This window comes from Berghia stephanieae, chromosome 2 (assembly GCF_034508935.2).
Source record: "Berghia stephanieae isolate SIO BIC M18660-M18661 chromosome 2, UCSD_Bste_1.3, whole genome shotgun sequence".
NCBI lineage: Eukaryota > Metazoa > Mollusca > Gastropoda > Nudibranchia > Aeolidiidae > Berghia > Berghia stephanieae.
Genome location: NC_088361.1, coordinates 38,135,847 through 38,155,482, shown reverse-complemented (window position 1 = coordinate 38,155,482; position 19,636 = coordinate 38,135,847). Strand labels below are relative to the sequence as shown.

Genomic DNA, 19,636 nt, shown 5'->3' with positions numbered 1-19,636 from the left:
ATGTTTGTTTTTAATCAACATAAACCGTTAGGCTAGGTAGTTTTTTAAAAGTGTTATGAACTGTGCTAATATCTTCAAGATTTTTATTTTCACATTATTTATCGTTCTCTGTGATTTGCACGCGCTTGCTTTTTTTTTTTTTAACCTTCTTGCAACACTGTTTACAAGAAGCGTGAAAGGCAAAATTTTAAATGTGCTGTCTTGCTTGACTCCTTTCAACGAAAAAAAACAAAAATCTTTAATCATTATTCCAACATTCATAAACAAATGCCAAGACCTTCTGTGTATAAAAACATGGTTGTTTGGTTGGGCATCTTGAAACAGGCGTTTCTGTTACTTAAAATTGACAAGGCAGTTAATTTTGTTTATTGGTGGACTGTTTATTCAGTTATGGAATGTCATTATATAGACATAAAGTACAATAATATAATTCCATATAGTACACCCCCCCCCCCCCTCCCACCTTTTTTGTAGTAGTGTATTTTTAACGATGTCACAGGGGGAGACTCAAAGACGAAAAAAAAACAAACAAACAAAGAAAACTACAGAGCGTAACCTCTCTGAGCAAACATACATAGACAAGAAGGTGAAAACTGTTTGTTAGTTAGCTAAGAGTGTACCCGAAATGTTCGCCTTTGTTTGTTTGTTTGTTTGTTTGTTCAGGGTTTTTTTAAACTTCCTCAAGCTATCCCTCTTTTTTTTTTTTATTGTTACCACTCCGGCTTGCACAAATAAAATTCCAGTCATTGCCAAGTACTCATTTTCACATAATTCCCAAGAGCTCAGAGCAGAGGTCAGAGTTTGCGATAATTGTCATTCATCCAGTCATTAGCAGCCTTCATCATAGCTTGACTTTTAATATAAAGCCGAGCTATTGACATAAAGGACACAAAGAAAGAATAAGAAGGTGAAGGTGGATGAGGAGGTGGAGGTGAATGGGGAGGTGGAGGAAGATTAGGAGGAGGAGTCGGAAGAAGAGGAGGTCAAGAGATGTTCCTTTGGAAGAAAAAAAGACAAACAAAAGAAGAAAACATTAAAAACAAGATAAGAAACAAATAATCAAAACAACAACAACAACAACAACAACAACAACAACAACAACAACAACAACTACAAATAAACTAAGAAAAAAAACAAAACAAAAAACGATCACGACGCTTTTATTTGTCTGTTGAAACATTTGTTGCGATGGGAGACTACTCCAATCAAACTAAACTTTTGATTTGTAAACTGAACTGAAAACTGTCCCGAGGATACGATTTCTGAACGCAGGATACTAGAGTCTGGTATTTTAATAAAATCACCTTTCACCCTTTCACAAGATTATGGGGAAATCTAAAAGAAAGGATAAGAAGGACCACAAATCATCAAAGCATAAGAAGAGGTTTGTTTCCCTACACTTGAACTTGGGTTCTTGCTTTCGCCACTCAGACTCAGACTGTACTGTACTGAATTGGAACCATCATATCGAAGCAGTGTGGCGCCCGGGATAGCGGCTGCTATTCGGTCACCGGGTTGGAACAAATTTAGTCACACACCGGGGCGAGCAGCTCATGTGGCTCGTAGGCTCGATACCCGGGATGGTCTCGTGACGGTCAACCGGGATTTACACCTTTGCCCTCCCGTGTGGCTCAAGCCCCCTCACCAGCTGCAAGGTAAAGATCCAGGTGAAGCGAACAGTCCTCGGGGACTTTCCGCATAGCCAGCACAGGCCGGTTCTTGTCATAGCGGGGGTGACAATACCGAGGGTGCAGTCTCTCTCACTTTGCAGATGGAACTTCAGGAAGGCTGACTGGGAGGAATTCAGTTCCTGTATCGAACATGTTTGCCCTACCATTCCTCCCAAGTCTGAGAATATAACCAGATTTAGCAGGCTACTGGTTAAGAGCGTTCAACGTTCTATTCCACGGGGCAAACGGAAATTCTACACCCCTTGCTGGACAGCAGAGTCGGAAGAGCTGTACAAAGAGTACCAGCAGACCCAGTCCCAGGACGTAGCCGATAGATTACTTCAGTCTCTGGCAGAGGTAAGGAAGCAACGATGGCAGGAGACCGTGGAAAGTCTCGATAATGGCAGCGATCCAGCCCCCCGATGTCCGGAGGGAGACAATTACGGGAAACTGGCTGAGTAAGATCAAAGAGAGAGGGAATAGGGATACCCCTCTGATGCGCATAATGGACGGCGCCCCCGTTTCGAGCCGAAATAAGTCCCGGCAACCCTTGTACGCAGAATCCCTGACTACGTCTAGAGCTGCACATACGAGATGGAAGTCGGTTTGGACGAATTCAATCCCTCGTGGGGGCGGGGACGTTACCTCCTCTAAGCTTGGTGAGAAATTGCCAGGCTTTGATACCATTAAGAGGAGACACTGGGTGACTGCGAATCGGCTTCGGTCGAGGAGCTGCCTCACGGCCAGTGCGCTTCATCGGTAGGGTCTTACTACCTGTCCAACATGTACTCGCTGTGGGCAAGAACCTGAGATGGCAGAGCATCTAGTCGAACGGTGTGTTGTGACGATGCTACCCGGCGGGTTTGCGACGGTGCACGAATGCGGACCAGACTTTGCTATTGGGTCGATTGTCATAACATAGTAGTGTGAAAACCATAAGAGGCTGCTGCCACTCAGACTCAGATCTCCTCTAGAGTGAGTTAGAGAATCAGAGACCTTAGTAGTAGTAGCCTTAGCGGTTTTTAAAGTTTTTATTGAGTGAGTGAATTGAGTTTAAGTTTGGGCTTCATCTCACAACCTTCCCACCACGCCATCACTCAGTTTGGGAGAAATATGTAAGCCTCTCTGGGTTGCATCTACTTTCATATGCAGGTGCCACTCAGAGTCAGAGAAGACCTGTGATCACATGTCAAATGTCATAGTCATATAATACACAGATATGTATCCCCCCCCCCCCCCCCACAGACCTGCTTATCTAATGACCCTTTTAATTAGTATCGGTAATTTTATTAGTTAGATTTAATTCCAAGGTGTTAGATATTGTGTGTGTGTGTGGGGGGGGGGGGAAGGGGGGGTGGCTTCTGCCATTCCATGCTGCCACAATATTCTTTTAGGCTGGCTCTATTTCTCCGAACATTCAGGAAAATAAGCTTGACCTCTATTTCTCCGAACACTCGGGAGATAAACTTGACCTCTACTATAACTATTGTTTCACGATCCTTAAAAAAGTGAAGTTCCTTATTATAAAAAATTAATTGAGAGTTGAACTACCCACCCATAAGTGGCAGTCTACAATAATTGAATTAGTAATGAGACTCAAATCCAAAAGTTCAATAATTTAAAAACTTAACAATGTAGAAATTTATTCCTTGATTGCAATATTTTCTTTATCTTTGTACTTTTTTTTTCATCTAGATAATTTTTAGTGGGCATTTTAGAGACAATAGCATTATTTTGTTTGATTATTTTTCTTTGGTTACAATCTCACTCCTGCGACCTTTTGACATAATTACGAAGGATAGAAATGGAGACTTCTGGTTTGGATGTCACCATTTAGTATTATTTAGTTTCCATGTGTTTGTTACAGTAACATTATATTCTTTTGTATTCTAGATCTAGGCATTCATCGGACTCAGATGCATCAGATGATTTGCATTCAAGATCAAGGTCCAGGTCTCCTGTCCATAAAAAAAAACACAGAAGACGGTCCAGATCGGATTCTTTAGAGCGTCGTAGATCAAAAAGTGTTGATCAAGAAGAAGAGGCTAGAATGAAAGCTGAAGAAAGACAGTAATTTACTGATTTTGAAGTTGTTTTTATAGACAAGGACATTCCACAACATTCTGAATTTTGTTTTTGTCGATTTCTTCCCCCTTTTCTATTACCCCTCCCCATCCTCTCCACTGTGTGTGTTTGTGTGTGTGTATGTTTTAATTATATTTTTTCCTTTTCTTTTGTTTTTTACAATTATAAGCTTGTGCAAGAGTCGAGTTCTTTTTAAATTTACTAAAGTGGATTTAGATAATTGATAGTTTCTCCTTAGAGGCCAAATTTAAAAAAACCACTTTCATTTAATGAATCTTTACTTAGCTGCTTACTCTGTATTCCAGATTCACAAGCTTGTTATTAAAGTTAAATGATTATAGCAGAGACGAACCACCTTCTCAAGATTGTAATTTGATCATTAACTTTTTTTGCAGGAGGCAAAAGGAACTGATAAAGTCACTTGAAACTCCTGAAGAAAAGAGAGCAAGACGCATGGCCAAAAAGGTAAAAATTATTCTTAGTTTGATCAATGTCATGTATCGCCAAAAAAAGGAATGAAAGACCAAAGGCTTGCCTAAGGCCTCTCTTATACAGTTGTTGTAAATTTTTGGATTTGTGATCATTTGCATATCGGCATTCGGGGAAATAAAAATTCTTTTCCAATACCAACATAGATTCAGGCAAAAAAATAAGTCGATTAATTAGTACCAAACGTGGCCTTACTGTTGGCTTTGAAAATAGCAAACAATTTAACTGTGCTTTTCACAAGTTTTTAAGACATCTGATGCGTTCCACATTACATCATTGCTTTTGGGAATAATGCAAATATTGCTGATATAAGTAACAAGAGTCAAATTGAATGTAAGCTTCACATTAATTAAATTACGCATTATCTGTCTTCGTTACGTAAATTGAAGCTTCCATTCAATATGATTATTGTTATTTATTGGTTTTGGAAAAAGAAAAAGATGAATGCGAGGAGTATGAGGGAACAACACAGCATTAAATTACAAGGTTTTGGTACAACAGATCCCAGATATTAAACATGACCCAGCCTTTCAAATTGGGTATTATTTTGGGGTGATGGAGATGCTGAAATTTGAATTTATAGTAAAAGATAAGAGTCTTGGGTCAAGTTTATACATTCTATTGAGGAGATTGAATAAACCTTTATGTTTTCCAAAATTAAAAACAAAACAAAAAACCAACACAATTCCATATTTCTGATCATTTTAACTTAAAATTCACTTTTTGGTATCACCTTCATCCTGACATAGTACAGGTCTTATATTGAAAATTATCCAAAATCATAGCATAATATCTACTAAAAGTGCTCAAATCACTTTACAGAGAGTTCCAAGTCAGAATTCAACATAGAAAATGAGATAAAATCACGTAAGGGGATATTCATTTTCTTTTTTTTTAGAAAGAGACAACACTGAGACTGGCCAGGTACTAATTTTTTTCATAAGTATGGTGAGAGTATGTAAATAAAGAGCCTTCTCCCAGGACTCAATTTTTCGTCTCCCACGGCGTGACTCTAACAAGAGATTTACTGGTCAGAAGCTAAGTTTCATACCACAACACTACAAAGGGGCACAAACAGCAAAGGTTACACATGGAATTTCATTAGGAACTGTTTCTGCAAAGATATTTTACAAAAATTTACGAATGGAAGTTGAAATAATGTCTATGATTATGACATAGCCACAGGTGATGGAAATTAGTCATGCCAGTAATTTAGAAACAAATTACTAATCCAAGTGCTGGGTTAGATAAAATGAGTCTTCACTTTCAGAAAGTGTGATTGCATTAAAAGTGCCAAGAAGAAAGTGGTGGCAGAATTTTTGTGCTGCTCTGAAAAAACAACAAGCAGGATCTTCAGGATGTTATATAACAAAATATATACTCCCTATCTTTAAGGAGTGAAGATAAAGCATATCTAATTGTACACTAACCCACTTTATTTACCAGATTTGTATGAATAAATTAATTTTTCTTTCATGATCTCTTCTTATTTAGGAAGCAAAAGACAGAAAGCAGAAGGAAAGGATGGGATGGGACAAAGATTACTTAGTAAGTAATTAAATAATTATTGTTTTTCTGGTGACAAATTCAATGGTAAAAGAAATTTTGTTCAAAGCGGTAATTAACACTCTACAGACATCACTGATTGTCAAACCTGTACTGTTGTTTGTATAGCACCCATTCTTTTTACAATTTGCCAGAAAAAAAAGTTGTTGTTTCATTTTCACCAATTAGATTGTTGTTGAAAACATATGTACATACAGATATACTCATTCACAAAGGGTATATAGATATTTACATACACCCATGAGCACACGTATATATACAATTTTATGTACCTATATTTGAGCCATCATATAGATAAGGTACTTTTTGTTATTACACAGAATAGTTGCTGTATAAATACTTTATTTTATACGTTTTTGGTAAACTATCTTTTTCTCCCTTGAAATTCACTCCTTATAGGGGTACACAAATGCTGACAACCCATTTGGAGATGAGCATCTTCTAGATACTTTTGTCTGGACCAAGAAACTGGAGAAGGAAGGCATCAGTGATGTCTCATCAGAGCAGATTCAACATATGCACAGGACCAAAATGATCCAAAATAAGGTTTGTCTATTATTAACATTATGTTCTTCTTCTAACTTTTGCGAGTAATTCAGTACCAAATTCAATTCTTTTTTCCATTCAATAATGCTTATGATAAAAATTTCACGATCAGGTTACAGATTGGGTTATCTGGATCTTTGAGAAATGAAGAACAAATAGGTAAAGTTAACATAACAACACATTGATGAATTCTATTTCTTTTCAGCGTCGTGCATTTATCAGATAATAGATTAGTTGTCATGAAATGTGATCAATGGATTATTCAAAGAAAAATTTAATGTTTTTGGCATTTTGTACAATGAATAATGCAACCAGCTCACTTTGACCTAAAAGGTTTTCTTTCTTACAAGGATAATGATTCTCTTTTGTTTTTAAAAGACATTCTCTTTTGATCCTGATTAAATCAGTGATGATACTTTTCCGCGGATCCGCGGAAATCCGCGGTTTTCTTTCCTTTCCTCGGTTTTCCTCCTCAGATCCTCGATCCGCGGATATTTCCTTCATTTCCTCTTTTTACTTTTTTTTAATATAATAAATCTTTAAAAAGTACCTCCTTTTTTAAAAAAAGAATATATATATATAAAATTTCCTCCTTTTACTGGACTCCGGGCGTTTTAAAATTGTACTTAAAAGAAGTCATCCTGCCTACTTTCCTGTGGTGCAAGAATGTTCTAGGTGAGTTTTCCGTTTTTCCGAGACTTTTCCTCCTTTTTGACTTTTTGTGAGTATCATCACTGTTAAATTGTTGGTTTTGTAAATACAAACAAGGGGATGAGATGGAGGTTAGGAAAGACTTTTCGTTGAGCAATAGATTTAACCGTTATTTCTCAATATGCAATGATACATCTTGGTTATTTCAGTCTTCTCTCAAGATTTAGTCTAAAGGAGATGAATAAAGGAAAATTTGTTTTTATTAAATGCCCCAAGACAACTGTAAATATGCCTCTCGAATATATTCACCATCAATCAATGAAAATGTGGAAAACATTTTGATGTTCTGTGTTTCATTTATTTTGCATTTCAAAATTTTAGTCTTCATTATCCAGAGAAAATGTATTGAATAATTGTCAATTGAAAAATTTCTGCATTTCTCATTGATCAAAATGTTTTTGTTTTTAATTCAATACAGGTTGAGCTGGAAAAGGTCAAGAAACGTCGACTTGAAACAGAGAAAGAGAGGGAAGAAAGAGAGAAAGAAAGGGTAATGCTGTTCATGCTATTTTATTACGAGGGCTCTTTCAGAAATAACCAAAAAATGCCCATTGCTCAGCAACCAGTGGAGATTTTTTAATTCTGTAAACGACATGATATTCCTTATTTCCTTACGGATATTCCCAGAAATTATGAAGTGCATCATTTTGCACAATGAATTTCTAGACAATTTTAAAGATGGCGGCCCACCTTGAAACTTGGTCAAAGGAGGAAATCAGAGCTGTCATACGTTTTTTGAACGTCAAAAGTCTGAATCCTACCGAAATTCATAAAGAACTTCAGAGTGTATATGGTGAGCATGTTATAAGCCGTACACAAGTCTATCACTGGTGTAATTTGTTTGAAGCCGGCCATTCCGACTTGACAGACAGGGAAGGGAGAGGGCGTTCGATAACTGCGACGTCAGAAGACAATGTGAAGCGAGTTGATGAGCTTATTCGTCAAGACAGGAGTTTGAAACTTCATGAAATCGCAAGCAGTCTTGAAATTTCGGAAACCTCTGCCCATAGAATTGTATTTGGTGAACTTGGCTCCAGAAAAGTCCGCGCAAGATGGGTTCCTAAGCAATTGACAGACAATCATAAAGAACAAAGATTGGACATCTGCAGGGAACTTTTGAGAAGAAGCAAGAGCTCGCAGGGTTCACGGGCATACTGCCAACGCCGACGGAGACTATCTAGGGTACGATGTGACTTTTCTTGACAGCATAGTCACCGGTGATGAGACTTGGTTGCACCATTGCACCCCAGAAACAAAGCAAGATTCGATGACATGGAAACATCCATCCTCACCTGTCGCGAAGAAATTCAAAGTCATGCGGTCAGCAAAGAAAATAATGGGAACTGTTTTCTGGGACAGTCGCGGTGTTATTCTGTTAGAAACCTTACAACCTGGAGAAACAATCAATGCTGCAAGGTACTGCCAAACTCTTGACAAGCTTAGGGAGGCCATTCGCAGAAAGCGCCCAGGGCAGTTGACCAACGGGGTCATTTTGCAACACGACAACGCTACACCCCACACAGCACGAGTGACGCAAGGTTGGTTAGAGAAATATGGATGGGAGATTTTGCCACACCCACCACACAGTCCAGACCTCGCACCATCTGATTATCACCTCTTTGGGCCACTGAAACGTGAGCTGGCAGGAAAGCGCTTTGATGTCGATGAAGAGCTTGTTGACCATGTGCGGAAATGGCTACAAAACCTTGACGGAAATTTCTTCCGAGAGGGTATCTATTCCATGGTGCGGCGTTGGCAGAAGTGTGTCGACAGACTTGGCTGTTACGTAGAGAAATGAAGGATGAGTCAAGGTATGAACATGTGCAAGAATTTTGTTGATAGCATAAAAAACGCGGATTTTACAGGCATTTTTCGGTTAATTATGAAAGAGCCCTCGTATTATTAATATACATACATATATATATTTTTTAATTTGTATTTTTCTTCAATGATTCAAAAGGATTTAGATTTTTGGGGGTTTTTTTTCCCCACAAGTTTTTGACAATGACTTAACTAGAAAAAAAATTGGGTTAATAAGTATCTTACATGATTCGTTTGAATCACCTTAGCAAACATTGTGATGTTGTTGACCTGTTTGAATTTTTAAAATAAATATTCTTATTTCACATTTTTGTCACTGGCTAACAGGAAATGCTTCAAAGAGAAAAAGAAGTAGAATATTTTCAAGCATGGGAGAAGCAAGAAGATGGGGTAAGTACCTGCTTTTCGGATTGTATGTAAATATGTCAGATTTATTATTAGTGGTGAGGGTACAATATATTAAATTAAAAAAGAAAAAAATAAGTCTTAAGTACTCTTTGCATCTAAGCTTATGGGAGTTGTAAATTATCAAAACATTATATGTTCAGTATTTTGTTTTTATCTTTAAAATCCGATGTTGATGTAATTATTTGCTATCACCCCGTGAAGAACTGATTTAAAGTTTACACAGGGCAATGATAAATATTGTGGCATTGCAGACAATTACATTTATATTCCTATGCACTTCACAACTATTTGATGTGTCATTTATAAAACTGATGCAAGAGACCGTTCAGGAAAATATTTTAAGGAAACCAGTATTCTAAATAAAATTGTTTGGGGAGGGGGGGGGGGGGGGGGGGGGATTGGGGGGTGTATATATGTATGATATAGAAAAATCTTTTAAAGTATTTTTAAGTTATTTGGTTTTGTAGTTTTAAAGGCTGGAAACAGTCATTCTAGCTCCATGCTGTCTAAATTTTAAGACAAAAGGGTTGATTTTGATTTTATTTTTACCCCAAGACAGATTGTTTCATTATTTAGATAATTCATATAAAGAAAGGACAAACATCACCCATTTTCTCAAATTGGTATTGAGTCACTATGATTGAGAAAAAAAAAATGGCGTGCGTTAACTGAATATGTTTGATTGCTATGATTTAATATATTTTTTGAATGTGGCTAATCTAAAATTTCACCTTTATGGTCATTATGATTTTACAATCCATTTTTTATTTTTTTTTGGCATCTGGTTCACCTCCGATGTCTGACAAACTTACTTCCAGATGCTAAATGGTCCATCATTATGAGGTGATAGATCATTCCAATCTATGAGAAAATAATTGAATGCAAATTAAGTAACCATTTTTTTTTTCTTCACATCTCTACTCCTTCAATTGGCTGGAATGTACTGTGTATTAAAAGAGAAATATGTTAAATCACTTTGCCAAGCACCATTTTTTTCCCTTCTCTTTTGTTTGTTTTTCACACTGAGTGGATATATGATTGATTGGGGTTTCTTTTTAATTTAATTTTTATTCCTTTTTTCAGTTTCATTTAAATCAGGCAAAGCTAAGGTCAGAAATCCGTATTAAAGACGGCCGAGGTAAATATACACTTAGTATAAGAATATTTTTTTTCTTTTTTGCTCCTTTTTCATTGACAACAGTTTCAGACATTTCTACCATAAATGATAATGCACAGACTCTGATTTGGAGAGTGGACTAATACATAAACCAGATCTTTTTTTTTTCTTCAATTTTTAGAGAAAGTACAAGGCATCATCTGTAATTTAAAAAGTCATATTTCAAGTAATTGAAAAAGTATATATATATATATTATATATATATATATATATATATATATATATATAGTGCGTAAAGTCGTGTTTTGCTTTATTTTTTTTATATGGGTACGTTTACTTTCGTTCTCTAAACTTTTAACATCCACTTTCTCAAAACTCCAGGCGAGATTTTGAGTTGAAGGGAAACGAATTACCTTTCAAAATAATGGTATTGAAAGCATTAAAGATTGCATTAAAACTTATTATTCTCAAATTGTTAGATACAGTCACGTGTAACTTTTACTTTTTATCCCCAGCCAAACCAATTGATTTGTTAGCAAAATACATCAGTGCAGAGGATGATGAGCTGGCTGTGGAGATGCATGAACCCTACTCTTACCTCTATGTAAGTAGTGTTGGTCTTTTGAGCCCTTAGGCTCTTGTAACTGGTATTTTATCCCCTTGTCTGATGCTTTAAAAAGACTATAGAGATTGCATGCCACGTTTTTGAGAGGGCAAATCTGTCTTTCAGTGATATCTACCGAACCTATTGTCAATTCTCTTGAATTCATAAAATAAAAGGTAAGCCCTCTATTTTCCCGAATCTCTCTGATGTAAATGTTGCTGCTTGAAGAAATAAATACAATGTGAAATTGAATGTGAGCTTCAATTTAATATACGAAAACAGATAAAATGGACGTTTCAGGTTTCCCCTTTATCAACAAAACAGGATGAATGAAACACTACAGACGAATGAGATAATGTGGTAGTGGCATTGTTAAGATGATCCTTAAGGCAAATGTTTGTGTTTAATATGAAGAGTCTATGTTTTGGTGTTAAGGTCACTAATGTTTAGTACAAGGGGACAGTTGTTTTTTTTTTCTTATCAAAACTAAAGAGTTTTTTAAAGAGATTCGCTTATATAGTTAACTAAGAAATGAGTTTTTCATTGATGCCACTTGTCATGTCTTGGATAAATTGTTTTATAATTTTAAATAGTTCGTTATATTCTTCCTTATATTCTAGAGTCTTCCATGGAATTGGATTTAATCCTAGTCTATGTGGTGTATGATAGAAAGTAACAACTTGCCTCTCTTTAGATTGTATACAAATTATTTTCACCAGATCTAAAATAGACCAAGCTAATCGGTTGCTGGACCCTATAGAATCAAATATCAAGTTATCCTTATCCATTTTTTTATATTTTTTTTTACAAGACGTGATGATTTTATTTATTGTAAAACAATTATCCCAATTTAGGGCTTAACTATTCAAGACTTGGAAGACTTATTGGAGGACATCAAGGTGTATTTAGAGTTGGAACAGGGTAAAAATGCCAACTATTGGAGGGACATCATCACAGTTACCAAAGACGAGTTGTCCAAGTTGAGGAAGATCGATGCTTCCAGTCGAGGTAAAAATCTTTTCCCTTTTGTAAAATGGGCAAGGTTGTGGTTTCGTAGGTTCTTTGGGTTTTTTTGGGTGGGGGGTTTCATCCTTGAGATGAGGAATTATGTATTCAATAAAGCCTTAATATTCTGCCATGCCATGTTTGAGAAATATTGGAATTAGGTCAGCATTGAAGTTGAAGTTAATTCATGAAGTCGTGATCCTTTGCTTATTAAAGTGATACACAATTTTATTGTATCCATTTAGTTTTTTTCTTTCAAATTTAGCACAATCATAGGCATAAAAAGTATTTTTGATAATATATTGGCAGCATATTGAATATTCAGTACAAGAGTCAGACTGTATTTCTGCATAGGCTCTTTGTTTATTATGATTTGAGGAAATAAAATTAGGTAAATTTTGTCATACACATATTTTTCAGAATACATGGGAGATCGTCGTGATGGAATCAATACAGCAGTCAACACGGAGATCTCAGATATCTTCAAAGGGAAGACAACCAATCAACTCAAACTGTTGGAGAATCAAATCAAAGAAAAACTCAGTGGGGGGGAAGGCATTGATGTTGGTAAGATTCAATAGTTATACTGTTGATTTTCATAGAATCTAAAGGAGATTTTAGTCTTGTATCAATTAGATATAATAAAGGTTGGTAAGTCATCAATTAACAACAGACTGTTAAACCAACCTTTTAGGACATGTAAGAGTCGGTTTACAATGAAAAGAAGAATAAGCACCTGATCATCAGCCATATTCTTGTTCCACCTAATATCATTGTCTGAAGCACTTTATCTCTTGTTGTATGTTATAAATAGGCTGTTCTTTTTCATATTAAGATCTTAGGACAAATAATGTCGTAGAAATTATGTTAACTGTTTTCAATCTTTTGCTGATTTGATACACTAGTCTTCTTAAATAAATAACATAATATTCAACAACACCATTGATTTCAGGTTATTGGGAGTCTTTGTTACAACAGTTAAAGTCTCACAAAGCCAGAACGAGGTTAAGGGAAAGGCACCAAGATGTCCTTAGACATAAACTGATGAAATTAAAGCAAGAGGTAAGAAGGAAAATTGTTAATATTTAATACAATGAAGTCCATTTTAAGTCAATACTTCGGGACCATAAAAGTTTGTTCACTTTAAGCGAGGTTGAATTTATCAAATTTTAAGGAAATTCATGTGTCAAAATTTATGTGTGCAGTAGGTTTTGTCTTCTATTGATAAAGATAATTTATATTGCTGTTGAAGTCTTTGCTGTAAATATTGTATGGTGAGGCCAATAGTGTATCTCGCATTACCAGCAAGCAATTGTATGACCCTCTTGCAGAGCTTAACCATCAACATCTTTAATAATATTCATTGTACTCAACTTAATTACCAATCCTCCCTATCAACATGTTGATGTTTATTTAACTATTGTGGTATATCAGCCAGTGATAGTCTCAGTTGGAGTGTGGTAGATAAATAAGTCAGAGTGCCTGCACAAGCCCACTCACCCATTCTCCCCTTTCTTTCTTTCATGTCAGTCAGTCGGATTTGGTTGACTTATAGCAGATTTCTCACTGTAGCTGTTGACTTATAGCAGAAATTTGGTAAAGATAACAAAAAAGGAGGGAAAGAATGGGACCGCCATCGGGTGTTGGCTATAAGCAAGCTGACTTCTTGAGAACTATACACTGTATGTGACATGTTGCCATTTCTAAATGCTTTTTATTCAAAGTCATCATTCTCACTATAAATTTCTCCATTATTTTTGGCCCTCTCGCCTCTAATATCACCAAGTCCACATTTACTCTACTATCATTATCATCATGATCATCACCACATCATCGTCATCATCATCATTCCTGATGCCTCAAGCCCACAACCATCATCACAGTGTCTGTTCTTTTCCACTTTCTCAGCAAGGAATTGAGTCAGGTCCCCTGTTCCCTGTGATAAACCATACAGAATCTACATCATCCCCCAAGCCAGGTCCATCCAGGGAAAGAGAAGATGATGACAGGTGAGTTAAATTCCTTATATCTTCTGACTGTATTTATTTGCTATTATACATTAAATCAGAGCAGATTGTGTTTAATTTTACCCAAACGTGATATCAAAAGTTTGCCATAATAACCAAGAGTAACTGTAAAGTAGGCATTATGGAGAAGCTGGGAGATTTCCTCATTTTCCTTAACTTTAAATCTCTCAGCACCAGCTGGTGCATAAGGCCCGGACATTTTCCTTCCATTTCACTGGTTCCTTGGCTACAGTCCTGGGTCTCTGCCAGGCTTGCCATCCAATTTCATTCTTCTCCTTTTCCACCAATCTGTGCCATGTTGATTTCGACTTCTTTCTCTCTCTTACCCTCTGGAGTCCACTCCAATGCCACTACAGAATCGTTCTTTTCCTCTCTCCTCAAGTTATGCTCAATCCAGGTCTACCTTTTCCTTCTCACCATCACACTAATTTTCTCTTCCTCTGCCAATTCCAAAATTTCTTTCCAAGTTGTAAGTAATCTTTCATGGTGTTTGTATGTTGACTTCATGAAATTGTGAGAGGGACTTACTACATTTGAACTATTTTGGGGGGGGGGGGGGGGAAGTGGATTGTGTCGATTGTAGATCGTCCCTCTCATGGCCAGGTGGCAGTGCTGTAGCATTCAGCTCCTGGATTCATTTCCCCATGTCCATAAAAGTTTTATCTTTTGGCTCTTCTATACTCACTTCATTTCTTGTCATTATCAACATTCACAACATCAATATCATATTCTCTAAATAAAGATATTTTGGGGGGGAAAAGAAATTAATACACCTCTCTCATAAGGAAACTGTACTTTTACATTAACAATGAAGTTTTGAATTTTACGAAAAGTTAAGATGAACATATAGATGAACTATCTAAATTTAAACTTAGATTTTGGCGTGCTCTGTTTTCGAAATTATTAATGAGCCCTGGCAAAGAGCTCTTATGATATTTTCTTATATACTCATTATACAAAATATTATTTTATGAATTGGATTTATTTTAATGATGAACTATGGAAACATGCTTTATATTTATGTTCCAAATCAATCCATCGTTTACAGCCAAGACCCTCAAGCCAGTGGTAAGGATAATGAAAGTGGGGGAGATGAAGGGAATGAAGAGCAGGAAAAAGAAGAGGAAATGACAGAGGAAGACCTGATGGAGTTGGAATATATAAAGGGAGGCTATTCTCCAAGACTTTTCAAACCAGAAGACTTGACCATTGATTCTGTCATTTATGATGAACAAGATGATGAAAAGAAATTAATGATGGCACGGAAACAAGTATTTGATACTGGAAGAGTTAAGGTGGGATTTTGTTTTTTTCTATTATTTCATTACCGAATGTAGAATCTGTCACATTTGAGATGGTTAAATTGTCAATTGAATACGATGTTACCGATTATTAAATGTGTTATCTCTTCATAATTTAAGTTGAAAAGATGTGGAGCCTATCACTTACAAGGTAGTTCAGCTTGTTTTGGTTTCTATAAAATGGTTGTTGACATAATGATTAATTTTTCACTTTTTTTCTGAAAAATGATTGATGATATGATAATCAATATTTAAATATTTAATTCACTGTTTGTTTGCTTAAATATAATTGTATTCTTGTCTCTTGATCTAGACTGATGGTGAGACAGAATTTGAAAAGAAAGCCCGTGAGGGAATGGATATGGATGAAGCCCAGTTCAGCGTAGAAGTAGGACTAGAGCAACAAGCCTTTCTGTGGTCAGACAAATACAGGCCTCGAAAGCCTCGATTCTTCAACAGAGTTCACACGGTAAAAGCTTTGTTAACAATATTATCATTTAAAGGTTGAGTGTAGAATCTCCTATAGTAATAATAATAATAATGATAATAGTAATAATGATGATGATAATAATAATAATAGTAAATAATGGACTCTTCTATAATGCATGGTATACTCAGTCATAAGGCTGTTGGCACGTTACATCAAAAGAAAATCACTTCTTATAAATTACATGTTGTTTTTTTTTTAATGGATTTTAAGGATTTCTTGAACCACAGACAATTGAATATTGTTAAACAGATTCTGACAAATGTCTCCTATCCTTTGGATAGAATGCTTGTCGATCCCAAAGTACTTTCCACTAGATCAAACAGACTCATCTACCCAATCACTGCTGGATGGGCAGGGGTCAGAAAAAATCTCAACTGCAATCAGGATTGAAATCCGGTCCTTTTGCATGCGAAGCGAGTACCCCCAAAATTGCAAATCTTTGGATGTCAAATCTTTCTCATTAAATTTCTGTTAGATAAAGAGGAGCAGTATTTTTCAGACATTGAAAAATGTGATTAATGCCTTGAAATTGGCCTGTCTCTTAAGTTAGCCAGTGCAATTCTTCAAAGCAGAGGTGAGGCCAATCTGGCAGCACTATTTAGGACAATCTGTAGCAGCTTAAGCATATTTTCAGAGTCTGAACACCAAACAATAGATCTTTGCAGTTTTATATAATAGCATAACTTTAAAATTGTTTCTTTTTACTGGTTTTTAAAATTCTTTCCGCATTGCTTCTGAATCTGATTCTTTAAATAAAAATAATAATAAATATGGCTGCGCAGTCTCTATGGATGCTTGCCGTGAATCTGTGCATCACTTCGAGTTTGTCAGTCTGTTTCTATTATCCAGTTAGTAATCTGCCTCCATAAATCTCTGTCTAGTGCAAGTGTTCTTAGCTTCAGAATGTCATCATGTGTGTTAAGGTGCTGAGGCAGTTGGATGTTTCTTGTGTAGTTGAAATCAGTTCTTCGGTTGTTGTTTCTAAATGTATTTGATATTTTTTGAGATCTTGATTCAATGTTGTTGGAAGTGAAGTTGGTGTACGCCCTCTGTATTTTGCTCCTTGTTTGAAGTAATATTTTCATCTCGCCGGAGCATGTGTCCGAACAGTTTCCATCTTTAAAGATTCTTTGAAGAGAGCAGTTTATTTTCATCAGAATTAATGATATTCGTTTTCATTATCACAAGTTTTTTGGGTATTTTTTCCTGCTCTCTATAGATACTCATCAGGACAGAGATTGAATCAGAGATTTTGTTTATTAAATGTCTGTTCAAGCAGTAGATATAAATAGAGAGCAGTTTATAGAACAATTTAATATGCATCAAAGCAATAAGGAGGTTACTGCACGAACAATATGTAATGTGATCTAAAAACTTTAATACAGTCAATGACCAAATCTTTGATAATTTTATCATGTATTTATGTTTTTTAAATTTCTTTCCTTCTTTCCTGTAGGGTTTTGAATGGAATAAATATAATCAAACTCATTATGACATTGACAACCCTCCCCCTAAAATTGTTCAAGGCTACAAATTCAATGTAAGTAATTTTTATCTCATTATGACATTCTGCAAAATAAAATAAAAAAGACAAGAACAAAAGCAAAAAAAAAAAAAAGTTCAAGCTACTCCCGAATAAAAACCAAAAGGGAAAGCATGCATGACAGTATAACAGGTCAGATATTACTTTAAGTGTTTTGGTGTCATAACTTTTTCTTTCCAGTGATATATTTTTTGTGTTGCATTATTTCTTTCTTTCCTCCCTTCTAAACTGACAAGGAAGCGGATTAATTGATAACATAAAGAAAAGTTTTTCTTCATTTCCCTTTAGCTGGCATTTCTTATTAAACAATTTTGTTTTTTCCACAGATTTTTTATCCTGATCTTATTGACAAGCAAAACACACCAGAGTATTTTGTGGTAAGTACAATTTTTAATGAATAAATTAAAAATAGTGCTTTGCATTCATCTTTTCAGTTGAACTCATTCTGTCTTGCTACTTAAAATGCATCGGTTTGTAAGATCATCGACTGTATTAGAATTAGAGCTTATTTTGGTATACCCATCATGTTGTAAAAGTATTGACAAAGCATCAAATATTCTATTAGATGGATTAATCTCATATCCTTTTCAGAATTTAAGTATTTACTATAGTCATTCTTTTTCTCTTTTATGCCCTTCCGCCACGACATCATAAGATATCGTCACATAGGCATTCCATGAAGGAATAAAGATAATTCATCAAACAAGATGTTTTATATCAACAGGAATCACCCATGTTGTCCAAGTGAGCAAATTGGAGGTTAATAATCTTGCCCAAAGAAAAAATCGGAAGGACCTGAAGTGGGGCTTGAACCCGGGATCTTTCCGGTCACAGTGCAATGGCTTAACCACTCGGCCAAAGAAGAAAAAAAAAATAGAGTGCCAATTACAACTTTTAATCTAAAAGCTACAAAAAACTGTTTTCTTTACTTTTGGAAATATGACATTTCAATTATTGTATTGTATCGATTGAAAAATAAAAATACAGTTACATCTGCAATACTTGAAATGTACTTTGCTATTTGTTTTTCAGACACCCTTAGAAGGCAGCAAAGATTTTGCACTCCTCAGATTTCATGCTGGCCCCCCTTATGAGGTAAGTATAATAAATTTTTATTAAGTTGTATTCTTGATGTTTACAATTTTGAATTATTGTCTATCTAATTGTACAGCTATGTTTTAGCTCTTAAGGTGCATAAGAATATGGGTAAGCGACAGCAGCTCTTCTTTTTGTTTTATTTTTTTGGGGTTTTTTGGTGACCTTTGATCGGAATGGCAGTTTGTCCTAGTATCCCCTCAGTCCATATTTGCTCCTCTCTTTCAACGTTGTTCAATTGCTCTCTGTCTTCATATTAGTTACACTTAGACAACTGCTGTGATAACCACCATTGCCATTTTCCCACTTTTTTTTTTTTTCAAGCTCTGTCTCATATACCCTACATTAGATTTTAGAGACTTAGAGAAATAAAAATTATTGAAATAAAATTAAATTTCCTCTAAGCTATAAAAGCATGTTTCTTTAATTAATTTCAAAATAAACCCTGACTAACCAATGTATGAAAAGCTTCTTGCTCAGGTGAAATGCTGGTTCAAACCGTAATATTGCAATGCTTTATCTACTTTGCTAGCTCTCCTTTCAACAACTCAATGCTCTACATAAATATCATTTTTACTGAATTTTTGTTTTGTTGTCTATCATCAGGATATTGGATTCAAGATCGTTAACAGGGAATGGGAGTACTCTTACAAGAGAGGATTTCGATGTCAGTTCCACAACAACATTTTTCAGCTCTGGTTCCACTTCAAAAGATATAGATATAGAAGATAGCCATTCCAATTTAATTCTTTTTCCATATACATGTTTTATAACTGCATTACCTCTTGCATACTTTTTATCATTATCACTGTCATCATCATCATCATCATCATCACATCAAATGAAACGCGATTCATTGCCATCAGAGTTTACATTATTTTACAATGTCAATGATATTGTCAAAATAAAATGCATGCCTATTAGGCAGAAATCCAATTCTTTTGTTGTATTGATTATGAAGTTTATAGATATTCACATTTTTTAATCAACACATTTCCTTGAATTCGCCATGCCACTAAATTTCCATTTCATATAAAACATATAGACTGTAATCATTTTTTTTCAATGCTTAGCTATTTACAATATCCGAGACTGTCTTAAGCTGTGTACTCATTTACGTTTAAGTTGAGATGTGTGAAATATCTCACCCACACAATG

The 19,636-nt window shown here is 35.5% G+C and overlaps 1 protein-coding gene across 1 annotated transcript; it reads left to right on the top strand.

Moving 5' to 3' along the window:
- The first annotated feature begins 1,218 nt into the window (after positions 1-1,218).
- Positions 1,219-19,414, top strand: LOC144964832 (splicing factor Cactin-like). The gene is made up of 19 exons (XM_078899489.1): positions 1,219-1,384; positions 3,564-3,740; positions 4,151-4,220; positions 5,739-5,792; positions 6,210-6,356; positions 7,486-7,557; positions 9,216-9,278; positions 10,380-10,434; positions 10,929-11,017; positions 11,872-12,025; positions 12,443-12,589; positions 12,975-13,084; positions 13,931-14,031; positions 15,098-15,344; positions 15,664-15,819; positions 17,297-17,380; positions 17,710-17,760; positions 18,416-18,478; positions 19,085-19,414. The coding sequence occupies exons 1-19, from the start codon at positions 1,326-1,328 to the stop codon at positions 19,208-19,210; spliced, it is 2,025 nt and encodes a 674-aa protein (XP_078755615.1). The 5' UTR covers positions 1,219-1,325; the 3' UTR covers positions 19,211-19,414.
- The last annotated feature ends 222 nt before the right edge of the window (positions 19,415-19,636 follow it).

Coding starts and splice junctions, on each gene's coding strand:
- LOC144964832 (XM_078899489.1), top strand. CDS start 1,326: ATGGGGAAATCTAAAAGAAAGGATAAGAAGGACCACAAATCATCAAAG. Junction 4,221..5,738: donor CAAGACGCATGGCCAAAAAG/GTAAAAATTATT, acceptor CTTCTTATTTAG/GAAGCAAAAGACAGAAAGCA. Junction 9,279..10,379: donor GGGAGAAGCAAGAAGATGGG/GTAAGTACCTGC, acceptor TCCTTTTTTCAG/TTTCATTTAAATCAGGCAAA.